This window comes from Strongylocentrotus purpuratus, unplaced genomic scaffold, assembly GCF_000002235.5.
Source record: "Strongylocentrotus purpuratus isolate Spur 01 unplaced genomic scaffold, Spur_5.0 spur5_scaffold_15, whole genome shotgun sequence".
In the NCBI taxonomy this organism is placed as follows: Eukaryota; Metazoa; Echinodermata; class Echinoidea; order Camarodonta; family Strongylocentrotidae; genus Strongylocentrotus; species Strongylocentrotus purpuratus.
The window spans coordinates 35,508,458-35,534,205 of record NW_022145600.1 but is presented as its reverse complement, the minus strand read 5'-3'; the positions used below and the strand labels follow the sequence as shown (position 1 = coordinate 35,534,205).

General features: G+C 36.1%; 2 protein-coding genes across 2 annotated transcripts; both read left to right on the top strand.

Annotated features, from left to right (window-relative positions):
* Window positions 1-74: 74 nt before the first annotated feature.
* On the top strand, window positions 75-7,164 carry LOC115924197 (lactadherin-like). The gene is made up of 10 exons (XM_030986091.1): window positions 75-260; window positions 955-1,110; window positions 1,633-1,780; window positions 2,445-2,629; window positions 3,324-3,479; window positions 4,003-4,150; window positions 4,815-4,999; window positions 5,759-5,914; window positions 6,436-6,583; window positions 7,127-7,164. Exons 3-10 carry the CDS (start codon window positions 1,714-1,716, stop codon window positions 7,162-7,164), a joined length of 1,083 nt encoding a protein of 360 aa, XP_030841951.1. The 5' UTR covers window positions 75-260; window positions 955-1,110; window positions 1,633-1,713.
* A 76-nt stretch (window positions 7,165-7,240) lies between these two features.
* Window positions 7,241-15,533, top strand: LOC115918654 (lactadherin-like; the record flags this gene model as incomplete). Its single annotated transcript, XM_030986090.1, has 6 exons — window positions 7,241-7,432; window positions 9,264-9,419; window positions 9,943-10,090; window positions 14,228-14,412; window positions 15,042-15,197; window positions 15,525-15,533. Coding segments are annotated over 6 exons (846 nt in total), but the record flags the coding sequence as incomplete, so codon positions are not given.
* Window positions 15,534-25,748: the final 10,215 nt, after the last annotated feature.

Genomic DNA, 25,748 nt, shown 5'->3' with positions numbered 1-25,748 from the left:
CTCATTCATATTTGCATATTTTACCACCACTTCATAAATTGTGCTATAAATTGTCACGCTTTTAATAATTTACAGCCAACTTGAATGACCCTGACCCTCTGGGCCTTGAGAGTTATGTCATCCCAGATTCAAGTCTGACAGCTTCCAGTGAGTATAATGCTGACCATGGTGCAAAGAGAGGTCGTCTTAACCTGGCCCGAGTCGGTAACCTGCGTGGAGCCTGGTCTGCACGAACAAACGATGCCAACCAGTGGATCCAGGTACGAAAGGTTTTTTAATTCAGACACGAAACATTTAGACAACCCTTATTTCTATGGCATCGGTTCGTGTCCCACTGCTGCCACCGTATTAGTAATGAAAAGGGTCGACAGTCAATTTTTAGGCCATAATTTAATTTGTATCTATACACTGCCATAATTCTTTAATAAGAGCCACCTGTCATTTCTATGGCATTGGTTCAAATTGCACCGCTACCACTATGTCAGTAATGAAAAAGTCACCAGTCATTTCTATACCATGGATTCATATCCCACTGCTGTCACCATGTCAGCAATAAAAGAGTCACCGGTCATTTCTATACCATGTATTCGTATCCCACCGCTACCACCAGGTCATTAATGAAAGAGTCACCAGTCATTTCTATACCATGGATTCATATCCCACCGCTGCCACCATGTCAGTAGTGAAAAAGTCACTTACACCGTACAATTGTTTTTCCCGCCAATTTTTGAGGTGACTTACGGGTTTGTAGATTTATTTCTCCTCTCTTTAGGTAAAGCTACTATAAGATTGCCATAGTTACATAATTGATGAGCTGAACTGTATGAAAGCAAGGTAAATTCATTGATAGGTGCATGATCATTGGTTAAAAGTTTTCTCATGGAGATAGACAAATTAGATGAATATGAGGATAAACATCAATAATTCTTCGTCCCATTCTTTTCTTTCTACAAGGTGGATCTTTTGGACCTTTACCGTGTCATTTCAGTTGCGACTCAAGGGCGAGAAGATGTTAGCCAGTGGGTTACAAGCTACAAGCTTGCTTGTAGTACTGATGGCACGACCTTTCACACCGTGCAGGGCATTTCTACAAATCCTGGAGCTGACAGGGTAAGTTTGTTCTCTAATTATTCATTTTTTAATATTACCTTGACTCTATTCTTGAAGAATTTTGAAGGCATTTGATTTCTCATTGAAAACTATTTTAATATTTTGATATTAGGATAATTTCTTTCAACAATAAATGCAATCGTTACCTCAAGAACAGACAAACATGTTTGGTTTACTATTTACTATTCCGCATACACAAAGTATAAGAGGAGAAAGTTATTAGGTAGGATTGAAGAACTGTTTATATTTGTTAATATATTACAGCAAGCAATGCACTTCAAGTTAAAAATGTTCAATCCATTTCATTTTGTTCTATTTTATTACTAGGTCTCTTAATTTTGAAATTGTTGTCATTAGAAAATAAATTCAAAAAGAAACAAATAAATAGGCACTGTAGATGCAAACATATTTCTTAATTCAGCATGCTAAATCAGATTCTCTTTGGTTTGATTGCAATTAATTGCAGAATTAATTGAGTCATAATTATTCAAAAAATGGATTGATTTTCCTGTTTCTTTGAAGATCTTCACCGGTAATGTTGACCGCAACACCATCGTGACCAACACTCTTCCTGTGCCCCAGATTTGCCGTTATGTTCGCTTGATGCCTGTCAGCTGGTTCGGCCACATCAGTCTTCGAATGGAGATCTACGGTGAAGGCCCTCTCACAGGTAAGTTTTAATACTAGTGACGCTCCAACATTGTTTCCTCCATCATTAATTTCTTCGGCGGCAATTGCTCTAGGATATATTTCACCAATGATAGAGGCTTAGTGTTATGGTTATGATTAGGTTTTAGGTTAGGTTAAAAGTAAGGGTTTGGAATAGTCCTTCTTCAAGGACTGAAGTTAAGATTTCAGTTAGTTTATGATATATGGCATTGAGTGTTGAGGATTGTTGTATCTTCGAATTCGTGTTGTAGAAGGCAATTGACGCAAGGCCGGGCTCCACATTATTCTTTTTAGAGAGGGTTGAGACGGAACTTTTGAGGATCTCTTAGGATGTACCCCAGTCCTCCGGGGTAAATTTCTAAATTGTAATTGTCCACAGTTGAAGTCTTTCTGAATAGTCTTTGATTACCCCTTTTCAAAGGAATACATCTACCTGTTGAACATAGAATGTTTTGCTTATGTATTAATAAGCAAACATCACGTAGTTGTCTCGGTGAGGGCCTTTAAAATACCTTAAAATGACCTTTTGTTTGCTCATACCCAGATTGTAACTTCAAATTGGCTTATTGCATGTTCATCTGATTGGACCACTCATTCATATTTGCATATTTTACCACCACTTCATAAATTGTGCTATAAATTGTCACGCTTTTAATAATTTACAGCCAACTTGAATGACCCTGACCCTCTGGGCCTTGAGAGTTATGTCATCCCAGATTCAAGTCTGACAGCTTCCAGTGAGTATAATGCTGACCATGGTGCAAAGAGAGGTCGTCTTAACCTGGCCCGAGTCGGTAACCTGCGTGGAGCCTGGTCTGCACGAACAAACGATGCCAACCAGTGGATCCAGGTACGAAAGGTTTTTTAATTCAGACACGAAACATTTAGACAACCCTTATTTCTATGGCATCGGTTCGTGTCCCACTGCTGCCACCGTATTAGTAATGAAAAGGGTCGACAGTCAATTTTTAGGCCATAATTTAATTTGTATCTATACACTGCCATAATTCTTTAATAAGAGCCACCTGTCATTTCTATGGCATTGGTTCAAATTGCACCGCTACCACTATGTCAGTAATGAAAAAGTCACCAGTCATTTCTATACCATGGATTCATATCCCACTGCTGTCACCATGTCAGCAATAAAAGAGTCACCGGTCATTTCTATACCATGTATTCGTATCCCACCGCTACCACCAGGTCATTAATGAAAGAGTCACCAGTCATTTCTATACCATGGATTCATATCCCACCGCTGCCACCATGTCAGTAGTGAAAAAGTCACTTACACCGTACAATTGTTTTTCCCGCCAATTTTTGAGGTGACTTACGGGTTTGTAGATTTATTTCTCCTCTCTTTAGGTAAAGCTACTATAAGATTGCCATAGTTACATAATTGATGAGCTGAACTGTATGAAAGCAAGGTAAATTCATTGATAGGTGCATGATCATTGGTTAAAAGTTTTCTCATGGAGATAGACAAATTAGATGAATATGAGGATAAACATCAATAATTCTTCGTCCCATTCTTTTCTTTCTACAAGGTGGATCTTTTGGACCTTTACCGTGTCATTTCAGTTGCGACTCAAGGGCGAGAAGATGTTAGCCAGTGGGTTACAAGCTACAAGCTTGCTTGTAGTACTGATGGCACGACCTTTCACACCGTGCAGGGCATTTCTACAAATCCTGGAGCTGACAGGGTAAGTTTGTTCTCTAATTATTCATTTTTTTAATATTACCCTAACTCTGTTCTTGAAGAATTTTGAAGGCATTTGATTTCTCATTGAAAACTATTTTAATATTTTGATATTAGGATAATTTCTTTCAACAATAAATACAATCGTTACCTCAAGAACAGACAAACATGTTTGGTTTACCATTTACTATTCCGCATACACAAAGTATAAGAGGAGAAAGTTATTAGGTAGGATTGAAGAACTGTTTATATTTGTTAATATATTACAGCAAGCAATGCACTTCAAGTTAAAAATGTTCAATCCATTTCATTTTGTTCTATTTTATTACTAGGTCTCTTAATTTTGAAATTGTTGTCATTAGAAAATAAATTCAAAAAGAAACAAATAAATAGGCACTGTAGATGCAAACATATTTCTTAATTCAGCATGCTAAATCAGATTCTCTTTGGTTTGATTGCAATTAATGGCAGAATCAATTGAGTCATAATTATTCAAAAAATGGATTGATTTTCCTTTTTCTTTAAAGATCTTCACCGGTAATGTTGACCGCAACACCATCGTGACCAACACTCTTCCTGTGCCCCAGATTTGCCGTTATGTTCGCTTGATGCCTGTCAGCTGGTTCGGCCACATCAGTCTTCGAATGGAGATCTACGGTGAAGGCCCTCTCACAGGTAAGTTTTAAAACTAGTGACGCTCCAACATTGTTTCCTCCATCATTAATTTCTTCGGCGGCAATTGCTCTAGGATATATTTCACCAATGATAGAGGCTTAGTGTTATGGTTATGATTAGGTTTTAGGTTAGGTTAAAAGTAAGGGTTTGGAATAGTCCTTCTTCAAGGACTGAAGTTAAGATTTCAGTTAGTTTATGATATATGGCATTGAGTGTTGAGGATTGTTGTATCTTCGAATTCGTGTTGTAGAAGGCAATTGACGCAAGGCCGGGCTCCACATTATTCTTTTTAGAGAGGGTTGAGACGGAACTTTTGAGGATCTCTTAGGATGTACCCCAGTCCTCCGGGGTAAATTTCTAAATTGTAATTGTCCACAGTTGAAGTCTTTCTGAATAGTCTTTGATTACCCCTTTTCAAAGGAATACATCTACCTGTTGAACATAGAATGTTTTGCTTATGTATTAATAAGCAAACATCACGTAGTTGTCTCGGTGAGGGCCTTTAAAATACCTTAAAATGACCTTTTGTTTGCTCATACCCAGATTGTAACTTCAAATTGGCTTATTGCATGTTCATCTGATTGGACCACTCATTCATATTTGCATATTTTACCACCACTTCCTTCATTGTGCTATAAATTGTCACGCTTTTAATAACTTAAAGCCAACTTGAATGACCCTGACCCTCTGGGCCTTGAGAGTTATGTCATCCCAGATTCAAGTCTGACAGCTTCCAGTGAGTATAATGCTGACCATGGTGCAAAGAGAGGTCGTCTTAACCTGGCCCGAGTCGGTAACCTGCGTGGAGCCTGGTCTGCACGAACAAACGATGCCAACCAGTGGATCCAGGTACGAAAGGTTTTTTAATTCAGACACGAAACATTTAGACAACCCTTATTTCTATGGCATCGGTTCGTGTCCCACTGCTGCCACCGTATCAGTAATGAAAAGGGTCGACAGTCAATTTTTAGGCCATAATTTAATTTGTATCCATACACTGCCATAATTCTGTAATAAGAGCCACCTGTCATTTCTATGGCATTGGTTCAAATTGCACCGCTACCACTATGTCAGTAATGAAAAAGTCACCAGTCATTTCTATACCATGGATTCATATCCCACCGCTGTCACCATGTCAGCAATAAAAGAGTCACCAGTCATTTCTATACCATGTTTTCATATCCCACCGCTACCACCAGGTCATTAATGAAAGAGTCACCAGTCATTTCTATACCATGGATTCATATCCCACCGCTGTCACCATGTCAGCAATAAATGAGTCACCAGTCATTTCTATACCATGGATTCATATCCCACCGCTGCCACCATGTCAGTAATGAAAAAGTCACTTACACCGTACAATTTTTTTTCCCGCCAATTTTGGAGGTGACTTACGGGTTGGTAGATTTATTTCTCCTCTCTTTAGGTAAAGCTACTATAAGATTACACTAGTTACATAATTGATGAGCTAAACTGTATGAAAGCAAGGTAAATTCATTGATAGGTGCATGATCATTGGTTAAAAGTTTTCTCATGGAGATAGACAAATTAGATGAATATGAGGATAAACATCAAGAATTCTTCGTCCCATTCTTTTCTTTCTACAAGGTGGATCTTTTGGACCTTTACCGTGTCATTTCAGTTGCGACTCAAGGGCGAGAAGATGTAAGCCAGTGGGTTACAAGCTACAAGCTTGCTTGTAGTACTGATGGCACAACCTTTCACACCGTGCAGGGAATTTCTACAAATCCCGGAGCTGACAGGGTAAGTTTGTTCTCTAATTATTCATTAGTTAATATTACCCTGACTCTGTTCTTGAAGAATTTTGAAGGCATTTGATTTCTCATTGAAAACTATTTTAATATTTTGATATTAGGATAATTTCTTTCAACAATAAGTGCAATCGTTACCTCAAGAACAGACAAACATGTTTGGTTTACTATTTACTATTCCGCATACACAAGGTATAAGAGGAGAAAGTTATTAGGTAGGATTGAAGAACTGTTTATATTTGTTAATATATTACAGCAAGCAATGCACTTCAAGTTAAAAATGTTCAATCCATTTCATTTTGTTCTATTTTATTACTAGGTCTCTTAATTTTGAAATTGTTGTCATTAGAAAATACATTCAAAAAGAAACAAATAAATAGGCACTGTAGATGCAAACATATTTCTTAATTCAGCATGCTAAATCAGATTCTCTTTGGTTTGATTGCAATTAACTGCAGAATTAATTGTGTCATAATTATTCAAAAATGGATTGATTTTCCTGTTTCTTTGAAGATCTTCACCGGTAATGTTGACCGCAACACCATCGTGACCAACACTCTTCCTGTGTCCCAGATTTGCCGTTATGTTCGCTTGATGCCTGTCAGCTGGTTCGGCCACATCAGTCTTCGAATGGAGATCTACGGTGATGGCCCTCTCACAGGTAAGTTTTAAAACTAGTGACGCTCCAACATTGTTTCCTCCATCATTAATTTCTTCGGCGGCAATTGCTCTAGGATATATTTCACCAATGATAGAGGCTTAGTGTTATGGTTATGATTAGGTTTTAGGTTAGGTTAAAAGTAAGGGTTAGGAATAGTCCTTGTTCAAGGACTGAAGTTAAGATTTCAGTTAGTTTATGATATATGGCATTGAGTGTTGAGGATTGTTGTATCTTCGAATTCGTGTTGTAGAAGGCAATTGACGCAAGGCCGGGCTCCACATTATTCTTTTTAGAGAGGGTTGAGACGGAACTTTTGAGGATCTCTTAGGATGTACCCCAGTCCTCCAGGGTAAATTTCTAAATTGTAATTGTCCACAGTTGAAGTCTTTCTGAATAGTTTTTGATTACCCCTTTTCAAAGGAATACATCTACCTGTAGAACATAGAATGTTTTGCTTGTGTATTAAAAAGCAAACATCACGTAGTTGTCTCGGTGAGGGCCTTAAAAATACCTTAAAATGACCTTTTGTTTGCTCATACCCAGATTGTAACTACAAATTGGCTTATTGCATGTTCATCTGATTGGACCACTCATTCATATTTGCATATTTTACCACCACTTCATAAATTGTGCTATAAATTGTCACGCTTTTAATAATTTACAGCCAACTTGAATGACCCTGACCCTCTGGGCCTTGAGAGTTATGTCATCCCAGATTCAAGTCTGACAGCTTCCAGTGAGTATAATGCTGACCATGGTGCAAAGAGAGGTCGTCTTAACCTGGCCCGAGTCGGTAACCTGCGTGGAGCCTGGTCTGCACGAACAAACGATGCCAACCAGTGGATCCAGGTACGAAAGGTTTTTATGCCTCCGTTACGAAGTAGCCGGAGGCATTATGTTTTCGGGTTGTCCGTCCGTCCGTCCGTCCGTCCGTCCGTCCGTCCGTCCGTACGTCTGTACGTACGTCTGTACGTACGTCCCGTTCTCGTGATCACGTTATCTGAAGAACGGATCAATGGATTCCTACCAAACTTTGGTCATATATGTATCTAGCAAAGTCGATGAACTGATTAGATTTTGGGGTCACGAGGTCAAAGGTCAAAGGTCACAGGGCTCATTATGTATGCAAAAACAGCTCGTGATCGCGTTATCTGAAGAACCGATGGATGGATTCCTGCCAAACTTTGGTCATGTATGTATCTTGTAGAGTCGATGAACTGATTAGATTTTGGGGTCACGAGGTCAAAGGTCAAAGGTCACAGGGCTCATTATGTATGCAAAACGGCTCGTGATCGCGTTATCTGAAGAACCGATAGATGGATTCCTGCCAAACTTTGGTCATGTATGTATCTTGCAGAGCCAATGAACTGATTAGATTTTGGGGTCACGAGGTCAAAGGTCAAAGGTCACAGGGCTCATTATGTATGCAAAAACAGCTTGTGATCGCGTTATCTCAAGAACCGATTGATTGATTCCTGCCAAACTTAGGTCATGTATGTTACTTGCAGAGCCGATGAACTTATTAGATTTTGGGTAACGAGGTCAAAGGTCACAGCGCCCGTTATGTATGCAAAAACAGCTTGTGATCGCGTTATCATTAGAACAGATTGATGGATTCCTGCCAAACTTAGATCATTTATGTATCTTGCAGAGCCAATGAACTGTGTAGATTCTTGGTTCATAAGGTCCAAGGTCATGGGCTCATTATGTATGCAAAAATAGCTTGTTAACGCATTCTCATTAGAACTGACAGATGGATTACTATTTAACTCTGGATATCTTGCAGAGCCAATGAGCTGAGTAGATATTAGGATCATGAGGTCAAAGTTCAAAGGGTCATATATGTATATGAGAAATTGTTTGTAATCACGATATTCTGAGAACCTGTTAATGGATTACAATTGAACTTGAATTTGAAAAATTTCTTCTGTTTTGGTTTGTAAAATTGCTCTATGACGGAGGCATCATTTTCGACTGCGCGCAGTCGAATTCCATCTAGTTTAATTCAGACACGAAACATTTAGACAACCCTTATTTCTATGGCATCGGTTCGTGTCCCACTGCTGCCACCGTATTAGTAATGAAAAGGGTCGACAGTCAATTTTTAGGCCATAATTTAATTTGTATCTATACACTGCCATAATTCTTTAATAAGAGCCACCTGTCATTTCTATGGCATTGGTTCAAATTGCACCGCTACCACTATGTCAGTAATGAAAAAGTCACCAGTCATTTCTATACCATGGATTCATATCCCACTGCTGTCACCATGTCAGCAATAAAAGAGTCACCGGTCATTTCTATACCATGTATTCGTATCCCACCGCTACCACCAGGTCATTAATGAAAGAGTCACCAGTCATTTCTATACCATGGATTCATATCCCACCGCTGCCACCATGTCAGTAGTGAAAAAGTCACTTACACCGTACAATTGTTTTTCCCGCCAATTTTTGAGGTGACTTACGGGTTTGTAGATTTATTTCTCCTCTCTTTAGGTAAAGCTACTATAAGATTGCCATAGTTACATAATTGATGAGCTGAACTGTATGAAAGCAAGGTAAATTCATTGATAGGTGCATGATCATTGGTTAAAAGTTTTCTCATGGAGATAGACAAATTAGATGAATATGAGGATAAACATCAATAATTCTTCGTCCCATTCTTTTCTTTCTACAAGGTGGATCTTTTGGACCTTTACCGTGTCATTTCAGTTGCGACTCAAGGGCGAGAAGATGTTAGCCAGTGGGTTACAAGCTACAAGCTTGCTTGTAGTACTGATGGCACGACCTTTCACACCGTGCAGGGCATTTCTACAAATCCTGGAGCTGACAGGGTAAGTTTGTTCTCTAATTATTCATTTTTTTAATATTACCCTAACTCTGTTCTTGAAGAATTTTGAAGGCATTTGATTTCTCATTGAAAACTATTTTAATATTTTGATATTAGGATAATTTCTTTCAACAATAAATACAATCGTTACCTCAAGAACAGACAAACATGTTTGGTTTACCATTTACTATTCCGCATACACAAAGTATAAGAGGAGAAAGTTATTAGGTAGGATTGAAGAACTGTTTATATTTGTTAATATATTACAGCAAGCAATGCACTTCAAGTTAAAAATGTTCAATCCATTTCATTTTGTTCTATTTTATTACTAGGTCTCTTAATTTTGAAATTGTTGTCATTAGAAAATAAATTCAAAAAGAAACAAATAAATAGGCACTGTAGATGCAAACATATTTCTTAATTCAGCATGCTAAATCAGATTCTCTTTGGTTTGATTGCAATTAATGGCAGAATCAATTGAGTCATAATTATTCAAAAAATGGATTGATTTTCCTTTTTCTTTGAAGATCTTCACCGGTAATGTTGACCGCAACACCATCGTGACCAACACTCTTCCTGTGCCCCAGATTTGCCGTTATGTTCGCTTGATGCCTGTCAGCTGGTTCGGCCACATCAGTCTTCGAATGGAGATCTACGGTGAAGGCCCTCTCACAGGTAAGTTTTAAAACTAGTGACGCTCCAACATTGTTTCCTCCATCATTAATTTCTTCGGCGGCAATTGCTCTGGGATATATTTCACCAATGATAGAGGCTTAGTGTTATGGTTATGATTGCGTTTTAGGTTAGGTTAAAAGTAAGGGTTAGGAATAGTCCTTGTTCAAGGACTGAAGTTAAGATTTCAGTTAGTTTATGATATATGGCATTGAGTGTTGAGGATTGTTGTATCTTCGAATTCGTGTTGTAGAAGGCAATTGACGCAAGGCCGGGCTCCACATTATTCTTTTTAGAGAGGGTTGAGACGGAACTTTTGAGGATCTCTTAGGATGTACCCCAGTCCTCCGGGGTAAATTTCTAAATTGTAATTGTCCACAGTTGAAGTCTTTCTGAATAGTTTTTGATTACCCCTTTTCAAAGGAATACATCTACCTGTAGAACATAGAATGTTTTGCTTGTGTATTAATAAGCAAACATCACGTAGTTGTCTCGGTGAGGGCCTTAAAAATACCGTAAACTGACCTTTTGTTTGCTCATACCCAGATTGTAACTACAAATTGGCTTATTGCATGTTCATCTGATTGGACCACTCATTTAAAATGGAGGACAATGAACTCAATCTGTGTCTTAGTTCACACAAATTAACTCCTGTTAATTTTGATGATGTTCTGCAAACCAAAACTGAAAATGCATTTTCTCTTACACATGTCAATATCAGATCTTTGAATAGAAATATAGAAAACCTAAAACTGTTATACGAATGTAGTATCAAATCAAAATTTGATATAATATGTTTATCTGAAGTGTGGAGCGTACCAGACACATCCATCTTGGGCATACAAGGCTATACTTTAGAGGTGAAATGCCGCAATCATACTTTAAGAGGTGGAGGTGTTGGTGCATACATTCACTCTTCCCTTAAATACAGGCTTTTGGGAAATTTTGAAGTAGCACATGCTGAATCACTTTGGTTGGAAGTAGTAATTAATGAAAAGAAGATCATTATTGGTGTCATCTATCGCAAGCCAAATACAGATATTCATGAGTTTCAGGATAGTCTGCTAAGTATTGTACATGATCTGAAATTAGACAAAAGTCAATGTGTGCTAACTGGAGACTTCAATATCAATCTTCTAGGCGATGAAATGGCAGCTGATAACTTTCTCACCTCCATGCAATGTATCGGCATGCATCAATTGATTAATTTTCCTACTAGAGTAACGCAACATGGCTTCTCTTTGATTGATCATATATATACCAATATGAATGTTCCCAGTAATCATGCAGGAATAATTGAATCTGACGTTACAGACCACTTTCCGATCTTTACCATTTTTAAGTCTAATATACAATTTAAGAAAAAGTCTTGCCGAGGAAAATTAATGTCTCGTTCTTACAAGAACTATGATGTTACAAAATTCCATGCTGAGCTTGCCAATATAACATGGGAATCAGTTTATGCAGCGGATGATGCTGATCTCGCATACTCCCGTTTTTGTGAAATCATGACAAAAGTGTGTGATGAGCATGCACCAGTTGTAGCTCAACACGGTAAAAGGAGAAAGAACGAACCTAAGAAACCTTGGATTACAAAAGCTATAATGAATTCCATAAAAAAGAAACATACAATGTATTCACAGGTTCTTGCCACCAACCACAATCCTGTCTATTTAACAACATACAAGAAGTACAGGAATATGTTAACTACAATAATCAGAAACTCAAGGAGAAATTACTATAGTAGGATATTCCTTGAAAATAAGGGTGATACTAGCAAAACATGGAAGACTGTAAACGAGATTTTAAGTGGTGGAAACAATTCGTTTAAGCCAACAGTGGTGGATAAATTGTGTGTGAATGATACTGGTACTAATGAAACCCTGTGTAATGAACAAGATATTGCAAATGCATTTAATGACTTCTTTGTTAATGTTGGTCCAAATTTGGCGAATGCCATACCAAACACAAATCGTAATACAGAGAAAGTTTTAGACGATGGTGTAGACAAATCTTTCTTCTGGAAACCAGTTACTGAGACTGAGGTTAACAACCATTTAATAGCCTTGAATGTAAAGAAAGCTAGTGGGTATGATAATATGCCAATCAAGCTGATAAAAGATGCTGTGCACTATGTAACTTCTCCCCTTACATTTATTTTCAATCTGTCTTTCACCTCTGGTAAATTCCCAGATGCCTTTAAAATAGCAAAAGTGACACCTGTTTATAAGAAAGGACCTAAAGATGAAGCAGGAAATTATAGACCTATTTCAGTATTACCTGTTCTTGGGAAGGTTTTTGAAAAAAATTGTAAATAATAGGCTTCTTGACTTTCTTGAAAAAAATCATGTATTATATGAGCACCAGTATGGCTTCCGTAAAAAATACAGTACAAAATTGTCAATGATAAATTTAGTTAACACTTTGAGGAATTCAATGGATGAGGGAAGAATCACACTTGGGATATTTGTAGACTTTAAGAAAGCATTTGATACAATTAATCATGATATTTTATACAGCAAACTTTCACACTATGGAATACGAGGAATAGCATTACAGTGGTTTAAGGACTATTTTTATAGAAGATTTCAATTTGTACAGTACGGAAATGTAACATCTCCCATGCTGCCTTTAACATGTGGTGTACCGCAAGGCTCTGTCCTAGGCCCAACGCTTTTCCTACTTTATATTAATGATATGCCATTTGCTACACGTTACTTTAACTTTCGACTCTTTGCGGATGACTCAAACTTATTCCATACATTTCCTGAAGGGCAAAAAGAAATTGATATGACTGAAGTGAACACAAATCTTCAAATTGTTTCAGACTGGTGTAATGCTAATAAACTGACAATTAATTTACAAAAGACGAGTTATATGCTAATAAGAAACCAGAGACGGCAGATTAATGTTCAAGGGCAACTGGCTATATCAGAAGCTGAAATAATAGAAGTTGATTCTTCGCTCTTTGTTGGGATAAAGATTGATAAACACTTGACTTGGAAACCCCACATACAAATGGTTAATAAATGCATCAGACAAAAAGTAGGAATCCTCTTCCGCTTACGGCATTTTGTGCCTAGAAATATCCTAGTGTTGTTGTATAAAACCTTTATTCAACCTCATATATCATACGGAATTGAAGTGTGGGGGAGCACTTACAAGTCTCACTTAAATTGCATACTGTATACACAGAAGATGGCCATACGGACAATCACATTTAGCCATTTTATGAGTCGTTCAGCACCATTGTTTTACGAATTGAAAATCTTAGATATTAACAAGTTCTATGAGTTGTCTCTATGTACATTTATGTATGACCTAGTACATAATAATTTACCTCACTGTTTGACGGATTATTGTGATAAAATTGAGCATAGATACAATACAAGAAAAAGAGAAAAGGGCCATCTACGTATACCACTGTATAAAACAACACAAGGCAAATTTTCAGTAACTTGTGTAGGAACCCGATTATGGAATGAACTTCCCGATGAAATCAAAAACAAAGGGTCTAGAAACACTTTTCGTAAACATCTCAACGATTACTTGATGAATAAGTGATTGAATTATGCAAGTACACATGTATATATTGTAAATAATCTCCATATTACATTTTTGTTTTTTTTTTTTGTCAAAAAAATGCAATTTTTTGTATAAATAATCTGTAGATACATGTATCTATGACTTTTTAACCTGGTATATCCTCTTCATAATTATATTTGGAGTGTAGAAATTGTGCTACGGTATTACTCAACATGTATACTTCTACTGTCAAGTTTTATTTTTTGATAATGATATATTTATTTTTGCCAAGTGTGTGCTAAGAACAGGGGCCAGACTCGACTAGCACATGTGCTATTATTTGGCTCCTTTTCATCACCTTCTATATTCTATGAGAAAAGACATATGTCTAGCATATCAATACTTTGTTAGGTTTTTCTTTAATATGATCTATAATATTCATTTATGAACATGTACCATTCACGATGTATTCAAATGTTTAATCACTGATGTTATTGATGATGAATAAATAAAATCAAATCAAATCAAATCAAATCAAATCAAATTCATATTTGCATATTTGACCACCACTTCCTTAATTGTGCTATAAATTGTCACGCTTTTAATAACTTACAGCCAACTTGAATGACCCTGACCCTCTGGGCCTTGAGAGTTATGTCATCCCAGATTCAAGTCTGACAGCTTCCAGTGAGTATAATGCTGACCATGGTGCAAAGAGAGGTCGTCTTAACCTGGCCCGAGTCGGTAACCTGCGTGGAGCCTGGTCTGCACTAACAAACGATGCCAACCAGTGGATCCAGGTACGAAAGGTTTTTTAATTCAGACACGAAACATTTAGACAACCCTTATTTCTATGGCATCGGTTCGTGTCCCACTGCTGCCACCGTATCAGTAATGAAAAGGGTCGACAGTCAATTTTTAGGCCATAATTTAATTGGTATCCATACACTGCCATAATTCTGTAATAAGAGCCACCTGTCATTTCTATGGCATTGGTTCAAATTGCACCGCTACCACTATGTCAGTAATGAAAAAGTCACCAGTCATTTCTATACCATGGATTCATATCCCACCGCTGTCACCATGTCAGCAATAAAAGAGTCACCGGTCATTTCTATACCATGGATTCATATCCCACCGCTGCCACCATGTCAGTAATGAAAAAGTCACTTACACCGTACAATTTTTTTTCCCGCCAATTTTTGAGGTGACTTACGGGTTTGTAGATTTATTTCTCCTCTCTTTAGGTATAGCTACTATAAGATTACAATAGTTACGTAATTGATGAGCTAAACTGTATGAAAGCAAGGTAAATTCATTGATAGGTGCATGATCATTGGTTAAAAGTTTTCTCATGGAGATAGACAAATTAGATGAATATGAGGATAAACATCAAGAATTCTTCGTCCCATTCTTTTTTTTCTACAAGGTGGATCTTTTGGACCTTTACCGTGTCATTTCAGTTGCGACTCAAGGGCGAGAAGATGTAAGCCAGTGGGTTACAAGCTACAAGCTTGCTTGTAGTACTGATGGCGCGACCTTTCACACCGTGCAGGGAATTTCTACAAATCCCGGAGCTGACAGGGTAAGTTTGTTCTCTAATTATTCATTAGTTAATATAATCTGGACTCTATTTTTGAAGAATTTTGAAGGCATTTGATTTCTCATTGAAAACTATTTTAATATTTTGATATTAGGATAATTTCTTTCAACAATAAATGCAATCGTTACCTCAAGAACAGACAAACATGTTTGGTTTACTATTTACTATTCCGCATACACAAATTATAAGAGGAGAAAGTTATTAGGTAGGATTGAAGAACTGTCTATATTTGTTAATATATTACAGCAAGCAATGCACTTCAAGTTAAAAATGTTCAATCCATTTCATTTTGTTCTATTTTATTACTAGGTCTCTTAATTTTGAAATTGTTGTCATTAGAAAATACATTCAAAAAGAAAAAAATTAATAGGCACTGTAGATGCAAACATATTTCTTAATTCAGCATGCTAAATCAGATTCTCTTTGGTTTGATTGCAATTAACTGCAGAATCAATTGAGTCATAATTATTCAAAAATGGATTGATTTTCCTGTTTCTTTGAAGATCTTCTCCGGTAATGTTGACCGCAACACCATCGTGACCAACACTCTTCCTGTGCCCCAGATTTGCCGTTATGTTCGCTTGATGCCTGTCAGCTGGTTCGGCCACATCAGTCTTCGAATGGAGATCTACGGTGAAGGCCCTCTCACAGGTAAGTTTTAAAACTAGTGACGCTCCAACATTGTTTCCTCCATCTTCAATTTCTCCGGCGGCAATTGCTCTGGGATATATTTCACCAATGATAGAGGCTTAGTGCTATGCTTATGATTGGGTTTTAGATTAGAGTAAAAGTTAGGGTTAGGAATAGTCCTTGTTCAAGGATTGAAGTTGAGGGTTGTTTTACCTAAGAATTAGTTTCATAGAAGGCAATTGACGTCAGACCAGGCTCCACATTATTCTTTTTAGAGAGGGTTGAGATTGAACTGTTAATTATCTCCTTGCATGTACCCTTGCAGTCCCCCGGGCTAAATTTCTAAATTGTAATTGTCCAGAGTTTAAATTTTTGGACAGTGTGCACCAAATACCTGTTAACTGATAGTTGAATTTGAATCATTAATTTTCATTAATTAGTAGTTTTGAATCAGCCGTTGAAAAAATAGATAGCGCCTTATACATTTTTTTGCAGCCAATGCCAATATGTAATGTCTATATTGTTAATATTTGCTTTACTGAAGATTTTACTTATGGATCTGTAGAAAAGGGGGACCAGCCTAGATAGGTCAATGGCCTTTTCTGGTCCCTCACATCCCTTCTCTACCCATTAATTATTTTTAGTGTTACTGCTGTTGTTGTTGTATTTGTTCTTATCGCATTACATATTTTATATATATTGCATTTTATATTATTGTATTTGAATGTTATATTGTCGTAAATTTTTTATTGGATTTAAAATAAACTGAACTTGAAATTGAACTTAATATTGGCTTTTTGTTGGATTATTTGTGTTGGTTATAATACACACAAACGGCCAGTCCGTGTATTGTTATTATTAATTAACGGTCACCATATTTTTTGGAAAGTGGAGCTGAATTGGTATGATCGTATTAAATCTAAGTTCACACATTTTGGGGTCTTCGTAGCAATTTTAGGTTCTAAAAGGGCACTAAAAATGTCATAAGAATAAGAGCAATAACCCTGCACTTTGAAGGCATTTTCGGTCTTAAACAAGAACTCAACTATCCCTTTAAGGTCAAGTTCACCCAGGGTCAATTATCCTAGATATCAGATGGGGATTGGGTAGGGGTACATTGTCTTAGGAGGTAGAAATCCTAAAGAGATAGATTTCCAGATGCAATTGTTCTAGGGGATATAGACTTAGGGGATGGGAGAGTAGTCTGTGGGGATTCATGTCCAATGGTGCGTCATCCTAGTGGGTAGGTTGTCAAGGGGATGGTAGTTCAAGGGGTTCTTGTCTGAATCTATAACAATCATTTTCGAACGAATTCTGAACTACTGCGAATCTAGCCGTAATCTACTTTGTAGTTTAACTGGTAAAGACTATCGTTTACAGTCCAGGCAGTTTGTGGCCAATCTAGTTCATCAATCTATCATTCATCTTTATATAAACATTGAAATATTGTCAATGTCTTTTTATTTTTCAGTGGGAATGGACAACATAGCAGACCTGATCAATCTACAGAATTATACCTGACGAAGAAAATCATTAGCAATTTCTTACATTAATTTAATGGATACAGCAAGATGTAGAATTTTGCTGAACTTTAATCTATCCTTTTAAGGGTTTCATGGGGATATGTATTATTTTCCAGCATATAATTGTTTCGTCATTTCTTTAAAGTTAGTGTAGTGCATTAATGACATCAGTGTCCTTATATTGTTGACTAGTTCTTATAATGTAATGATCGGGTCTGTGTGAACAGAAAGAAAAAAAAACTTATGTGTAAGCATAGTCACAGATTATATATCTTGTGAATTCAAGATGTAAAAATAATATGAAGATCAGTCTTATACAATTTAGGAGATTTAACATCGCAATAATATGCAATCGAAAGTGGATTAATTATTTTGTGATTTTGATGTTGGTGTTTACAGCTTTTTAAATCATGATATGCCAAGTTGACAGACATGGCCAAGTCTTATTGATGGTACTAACTATTTCTCACATTTGTCACATTGTTAGTATATATAATCAAACCTACCTTACAGTCCATACATGCTGTCAAAAGACCCAAATTCAACAAGTGGAACATTTCAAGTACTTAGGTGTTATTAGTGATGAGCAAATTAAATGAAACATTCACACTGATAAGATGGGAACAAAAATAGGGCAAATGGTAGACTTTCTCGGTAGATTAAGAAGCACCTTGCAGTTGTTCTTCCCCACTTCGACTACATAGATGTTGCATATGGCTTAGCCTGTAAATATTGAACTGAAAGATTACAAAAGCTCCAAAATCGTGCTGGGCGTTTGATACATATCAATAGTGAATCTCATATACCCAATTCAGAAATTCACAATGCCCTTAACTGGGAATCATTACACGACAGGAGAAATCAGCATTTGCTAACTTAAAATCACTTAATGAGATGACCCCTGTTTACATTTCAGAGTTTTTTTAGGATCTCTGTGCACGAATACCACTTACGCTTTGGCGGAAGACTCTATATGCCTACGCCTAATACTGGATTTTTGAAAAGAACTTTTAAGTATAGAGGAGCTACGGCTTAGTATAATAGGCTCCCTGTAATTGTAAGAATTGCGTCAACTCTAAATTGTTTTAAACGTGAATTAACGTTGTTCCACTCACATGCACAATCACTCAGACCTTGATAATTTGACCTATTCCAGAGTCGGGATTTTGTATGCTGTGTACCGGGGTGGGGGGGGGGGGGGGGGGGGGGACGTTCGCAGGCCTTTAAAACAACTACCATTTTGTGGAGCATTTATAATTGTGTGTTGTACCTTATTTTATATCCTTTAATTTAGCAACTAATTATGCGTCATGTTTGATATTTATTTTATGCTTTCTGGACCTCATGGAAGACGAGTAGTGCCGTGCCTGGCACAGCTGAATATGGGCTATCCAGCCGTTACTACTACTACTACTACTACTACTACTACTACTACTACTACTTCTACAATTGAGGGCCTGAGCTAAAATGGTCTCTGTAATATTTTTATCATTCTTTTTCCTATGTAATATTTTATTGTGGAGGGTAAATGGCGCATATACTCCATATGGATTCCTGATCCTGTATTATCCTTCTAATAAATTTACGTTTTAATGGAAGAGAGCAGACTTTATCCATTTTCATTTGTTTCAGTACTTTAATTCCTTAGTCTTTAATCAAACATACACATAAGATATTAAACATGTCAACTTCAGTAAGATGAGTTATACACTTCCACATTATCCCTGTGAGATTTTAGGAATACATAGCTTCTTTATGGTAAAAAATGGTAAAAAATGGTAAAAAATGGTAAAAAATATAGCATAAGGACAAATAAAGGGAGTAACAAATCAAGGATAAACAAAATTAAAAATTAAAAATAAAGAAAAGAGAGGCAAGTGCGAATGTAACGCCAATATAGAAATTAACTACACATATGACATTAGGAAAATCACAAATTCAATAATATAATAGCGTTGGTTCTCCATAAAATTACGCTGTTACATGTTTTAAGTTTTATGTTTTATACCTGGGTTTTCATTTTGATACCTTATTAATTGCTATCAAAATATTACATGTACATTAATAACTTTTAAACATGATGAAATTATTCTCCAGATTTATGTCGTGTGTTTGATTATTTGCATATATATATATATAACTGAAATTGAAATTATTCGAGGGTTTTATGGGGATATGTATTGTTTTCCAGTTTGTTACTGTTATGCCATTTCTCTAAAGTTAGTCATTAAAGTACATTAAATAGATCCGTGTCCTTATATTGATGTCTAGATTTTATAGGGGAATGGTCAGGTCCTTGTGAACATAGAAAAAACAACGTACGTATAAGGCTATTCAAAGATCATATATATCTTGTGAATTGAATATTATGTAGGAGATATGATGTACCACCCAATAATAAGCAGTTTAAAGTGGATGAATTATTTTTTTGATTTTGATGTTGGTGTTTACAGCTTTTTAAATCGTGGTATGCCAAGTTGGCAGACATGGCCAAATCTTATTCATGGTACTGATAATTTGTCACATTTTTAGTAGCATCAAACCTCACTCACAATTGAGGGATAAAGCTAAACTAGTCTCTGTAATGTTTTTATCATTCTTTATCTTATGTAATATTCTATTGTGGAGGGTAAATGGCATATAAACTCCATATGGATTCCTGATACTGTTTTATCCTTCTAATAAATTTACGTTTTAATGGAAGAGAGTAAACCTTATTCGTTTTCATTATTTTATGTTAATGTTTCAGTATTTCTCCATTTCCTTAGTCTTTAATCAAATATTCAAAGATATACACGTAAGAAATTAAGCATTCCATATTCAGTAAGATGAGTTATCCATTTTCACAGTTACAGAATTTTTCTATTACTCCATGGTCTTGCATTTACCCCTGTGGGATTTTAGAAAAACATTGCATCTTATGGTTAAATGGTTTTCAAATTAAGTGCATTGTTGCTGAAATTTGTTTGAAAAAGAAGATAAACTTTGGTGGGTTGGCTGTGGGCAGGTTGTTGTTGATGGTGTTTAAGTCCTGAAGATAAAGGACCATATGTAAGGAGATATCTTCAGGATCTAAAATTTAAAACTTTAAATATTGCAAGTGTGTCTTGTACTCTGGTGTAAACATGTATACAGGTACAACACAGTGCTACGAGCTAAACAAAAATATGTATGTGTGGGCATGTGTGTGTATCAGTGTGTGTGTATATCACTATCAAGAACTCATTAAAAACTCACAAAACTAATCGCAATAACACTCGGTTAGAAATAAATATCACATGTCATATGCTTATTATTTTATTTTTTTAAATAAGATATCTTAACACAATTACAGTCGTACAAAATCAAAAAGCATTTAAACAGTATAAGTTTGTATAATAATATTTAAATGCTAAAAAAAGTTTAATATCATAAATTGTATTTACATGTACATTCTGACTACCTCAAATGCCTGAAAATACCTTAGACACATTTTCTTGCAAAACTAGTACTCATAATTTGTATGAACTGTAGATAGAGTTCTTGTAACATTTCACTTAACATAGCTTGTAGAGAGAAGAGCAGACCTAAAACGTCTATCAAAACTCAAAGATTGGTGAAGAAGAATGAAGGAACATTTAATTCAAAGTGCATGAATCAACTTCATGGAAACAGATTTTGAGAAAGACTGATAAAAAGGGGAAAAAATGAAATGCATGAAAATAAAATGTTGGAATGTAAGGAGTAAAAAATTTAATCTCTTTTCACTTTCAGGCATTCAATGTCCATTCATTAATGCACCAACATTTGAAGAAAAAAATCTCTTTGCAATACGGCTCGGGAAACAGTAAACCAAAGCACCATGTTTCATACAGTTCATTGTATTCAGGCAAATGAATTGATAAAAATGCTATTTTCAAGTAGAAATTGATCCAAGGATCTTAAGGTAGAAAAGATACACATGGAGGCAATCCAACATGGCTTCCTCTTGTCCTCTCTTCAATGATACAAAGATGGCATGTCCATGCTATATGTAACTCTGTGGTGCATTGCATACATAGGCCCTTGAAATCTATATTAGCCATGAATGCAACTTGACATCATATCTTATCACAAATATCACCATAATTCATTAAATTGATCCTTAAATAATTCCATTTCCAGGCTTTATTTGTAATTCCTTCACAAAAGAGAAGTTCAATAATAATATAAAACTAGAAATATCGCAATCTGTATTGCAGCGCAATACAAATGTATCCCCCGGCAGTGGCGGCGATTTTTTTTTTCTTCCTTAAGTTTTGAAGGAGGGACAAAGATCCCCTCTCCCCTCCCTGAAACAAAAGGATGACGTAGAGATCACCAATAGTGGCTCAAACTATTGTCAAGACTAGGAGCTGCATCACCAAAAAAAAATATGTGTGTAGATTAGAGTATAATGCATCTCTGTAGAAAATTTGAAGAAATCTGTCAAGAAATGTGGCAGTTAGAGCGCACAAAAGACAGCCACCAAAATATGGCCTTTGACACTATAACAGACAGAGCACAGGTGGCAGCATCACCAAACACTAAAGATGTGTAGATTTCACTAAGACACACCTCCATACAACATTTGAAAGAAATCCGTCAAGAAAAATAACACTTAGCCTTGCCCTAAATATCTTCTTGACCTAGTCTCCCTTCGATCCTCCTCTTCTGCCAGATCCCTCTGTTCATCTTCCTCCATGCAACTAACTCACGGCCCACGAACAAAAACACAATATGGTGACCGTACCTTTTCATTGATAGCCCCCACCCTCTGGAACAAACTCCCACCCCATTTTCAAAATGCCCCATCCATTGAATTATTCAAAACCCTTCTCAAAACCCACCTTTTTAATCAGTTATAGTATACTGGAGGTGCACACAAGTAGTTAATTCCATTCAACTGAATTGTATTGTATTAGCAATATTTTATTTTGTTACTTTTAAGCTATTGAACATGTTCAATAAGTTAGACAGTACCACCTGTGCGCTTAGAAATGCCTGTATAAAGCGCCCTATCAATGTAATTATTATTATTATAAAAAACATTTGACCTTTGACCATATAAAAGATGGAAGGACGAGGGCAGCATTGCCAAAAATTGAAAGAAATCTGTCTTGAAATATGACCTGCAGAACGCACACTAGACGCCCACCAAAATATGACCTTTGACCCTATAATAGACGAATACTGGTGGCAGCATCACCAAACACTACAGATGTGTAGATTTGTTCTAGATACACCTCCACAGGCGCGAGGCTAGGGTACAATTAACGGTGCGAAAGATTTCGTCCTTGAAGCCTATTTTGTTTATGCTAAACCGCTATGAAAGAGTCTCAGCTAAACTGTAAAATATTGCTTTGGAAACCACCAAGTGAGATGATTGAAATGTGAAATTGAAGAAGAGTTGATCTAACTCATAATTATTGCAGTTAGTTGTCAAACCCTGTTTTAATATGCGTAAACTGGGAAAAACGAAGCGCACTTCTTTTTTTTTTTTTTGTCTGAAAATATCGCGGTATTTTTCATATTTTTACGCCATGACACCAGATCGATACTTTCGTAAATGTTTAATCAAAATATATCAACGTATCCAGTATAGTATCCTGGAGGCGCAAACAATTACTTAATACCTTTCAACTGAATAAGTATAAGTAATATTTCATTTTATTTTATTGCTTTTAAGCTATTGACCATGTTGAATAATTATACCGAGTTAGACAGTACTACATGTGCACTTAGAAACGCCTATGGCTGTATAAAGCACCCTATAAATTTTATTATTATTATTATTATTAATGAAATGTTTGCGGAAGCGTAAGTGTAGTCCCCTCTATAGATATATACGTGCAGGAGAGTTGTAGTCCCACGTGGTGTTATACATGTATGTGCAGAACTGTTTGGTGTGGGTGAGTATGGAGCATCGATGGTTTGGTCTTTGTAATGTAGCGAGTAAAACATGCTGTTGTGTGGTAGAAATTGTGCAAAAAGAAAAGATCTATACAAAATTTGAAAGAAATCCGCCATGAAATATAACCTGCAGGGCACACACTAGACACCCACCAAAATATGACCTTTTGACCCTATAAGACATGTGAAACTGGTGGCAGCATCACCAAAAACTATAGTTGCATAGATGTTACCAACATACACTTCCATTCTCAATTTAAAAGAAATCTTACAAGAAATGATGCAGTTAAATGAGTGCACTAAGGACATCTATCAAAATATGACCTTTGACCCCATAAAAGACGGAACACAGGAGGCAGCATCATCCAAATTTATAATCTTGTAGATTATACCAAGATACACCTTTGTTCAACATTTGAACAAAATCCTTTGAAAAATGTGGCGAATAGAGCGCACACAAACCATCCACAAAAATATGGCCTTTTAATCTACAGAAGACAGAACACTGGGGGCAGCATCACCCAAAGTTATAGGTGTGTAGATTATCTATAGGCGGCGGCGGCGGCGGCGTAACGCTGTTGCATCCAAACAACCCGTCTAGCATACTGCCGGGGGCTACAATAATGCCTAGCCAGGGCTTGTTACATACTGATAATTAATGGAGAATAATCAAAATATTTATATGTATAAATATCATATATATATATATTTTCTTGCACATCCCGTTTCAAACTACTTCTGGGGGATGTTTCACAAATATCCTAAGTTAAACTTATCTCAAAGTTGGACTTAACATTTATAGAAAGCTGTTGGCATCTATGAAAATATTTTGTAAAAATGTTGATTCAGATTACAAATATTTTCTATTACAAAAAGGGATTTCATGTTCTTGATGTGGAATTTATAAAAAGTCTGAAATACTTGAATTTTCGCTTTTGAATTTATTTCATTTTAAGGCTACAAAGGGCTCTCCATAATGTTTAAGTTTAACTTAGAGTTAACTTCAAATTAGGTACTTTGTGAAACACCTCCTGCACTGTAGTTGAATATCATTCGGAACAAAAAAAAAAAAAATATGCGCAATACATATACAGAAATATATTCACATATAAAAACAATACTGTGCACCATTACCATGGCTACATGACGTACTGTAGTAAATAAGATATATTTACATTAATTCCATACAGTACACAGAACTAAATTACAATTGTCAGTTCCATAGAGTACATTGTTCTTTCTTTACAATATGGTTAAGATAATAAGTGTGATATTTGCTTCACCATTTGCACAATACAATAAACAATTTGCATACATATATATATGCATCGACTTGTAAGTTGTACCAGTAGAGATTTTGCTGTAAAGTGGCCATGTCAATGACCCTGTTGTAGAAGATATCATCTGTTTAGAACAATAAGGGCATTAGCTGATATTATAAGATGATGACGTAGATCCTAATCAAATGATTGGTTGAAAGCGTACACGTGACCAGGCATTTATTTTGCCTAACGCGTAATTTGGGTAATGACCGGTCATTACCACATCTAGCTAAAATTAGCGCAAAATAAGCGCGACACAAGTCAGAGGTCTAATATTAGACGCGCGCAAGGCAAGGTACGCCTCAATTTGCGCTTATTTTAAACAATGGGTTATGTAAATGAGAATTTAAACCATGGGTTAGATTTAAACTTCCTTTGTGGATTCGGGCCTTTGAGTTTGAGATGAGGGCGATTGATCAAATAACAAGGATCCACGTTATAATTTTATAAAACAAATAATACACATCATTTTGTTCGGGCATTAGTATAATTACCCACACTCTGTACCTTTGAAAAAGTCTAACACGCCCTTTCAAAAGGTACCTTGTGTGGGTAATTCTTACTAATGCCCTCACTGCTGTGTATTATTTGTATACTACTTTACATGAAGCCAACACCCTTCTAACTCTCAGCAGATGATAGTACATGTTCAGTAATAAGTATCAACACAATTGCCTAATCCTTTATCAGTAACAGATACTAATTGAAATATAGAAAAAGAGGCAATAAGGCAGAAATTGTGACTTCTATCAACCTGATACCAGAGAAATACCATTTCAAAACTATAAGAAGAACAGAATATTCAACTTAACAGCAAGAAATCGCATCAATTTTAATATCCAATTTATTTTCCAGTCTTATTCAATCAAATGAATAAATTTTCTACTCTAAAACAAGAAATTTCTGTTTTGTGAAAAAATTCCCCTGTATCGTAGATAACTCCTGTTTTTCCAGTATGAAATTTTTACAAATCCCAGCCACTCATGAAATTGAAGAAAATTATGCTTTCTGCATTCGTTTTTGTTCTGTTTCCCCTTTTTCAGTATTCCATTTCATTGGATTTAATCTGCTGGTTTAGAATACGGGATATAAGTAATCTTATCCTTCATCACATGTTGAAGGAAAATATCAAATTCCAAATATCACAT

Excerpts from the sequence above, each read along its gene's own strand:
- LOC115924197 (XM_030986091.1), top strand. The coding sequence starts at position 1,714 with ATGCCTGTCAGCTGGTTCGGCCACATCAGTCTTCGAATGGAGATCTAC. Across the intron at positions 2,630-3,323 it reads ATGCCAACCAGTGGATCCAG|GTGGATCTTTTGGACCTTTA; the intron begins GTACGAAAGGTT and ends TCTTTCTACAAG. Across the intron at positions 4,151-4,814 it reads CGGTGAAGGCCCTCTCACAG|CCAACTTGAATGACCCTGAC; the intron begins GTAAGTTTTAAA and ends AATAACTTAAAG.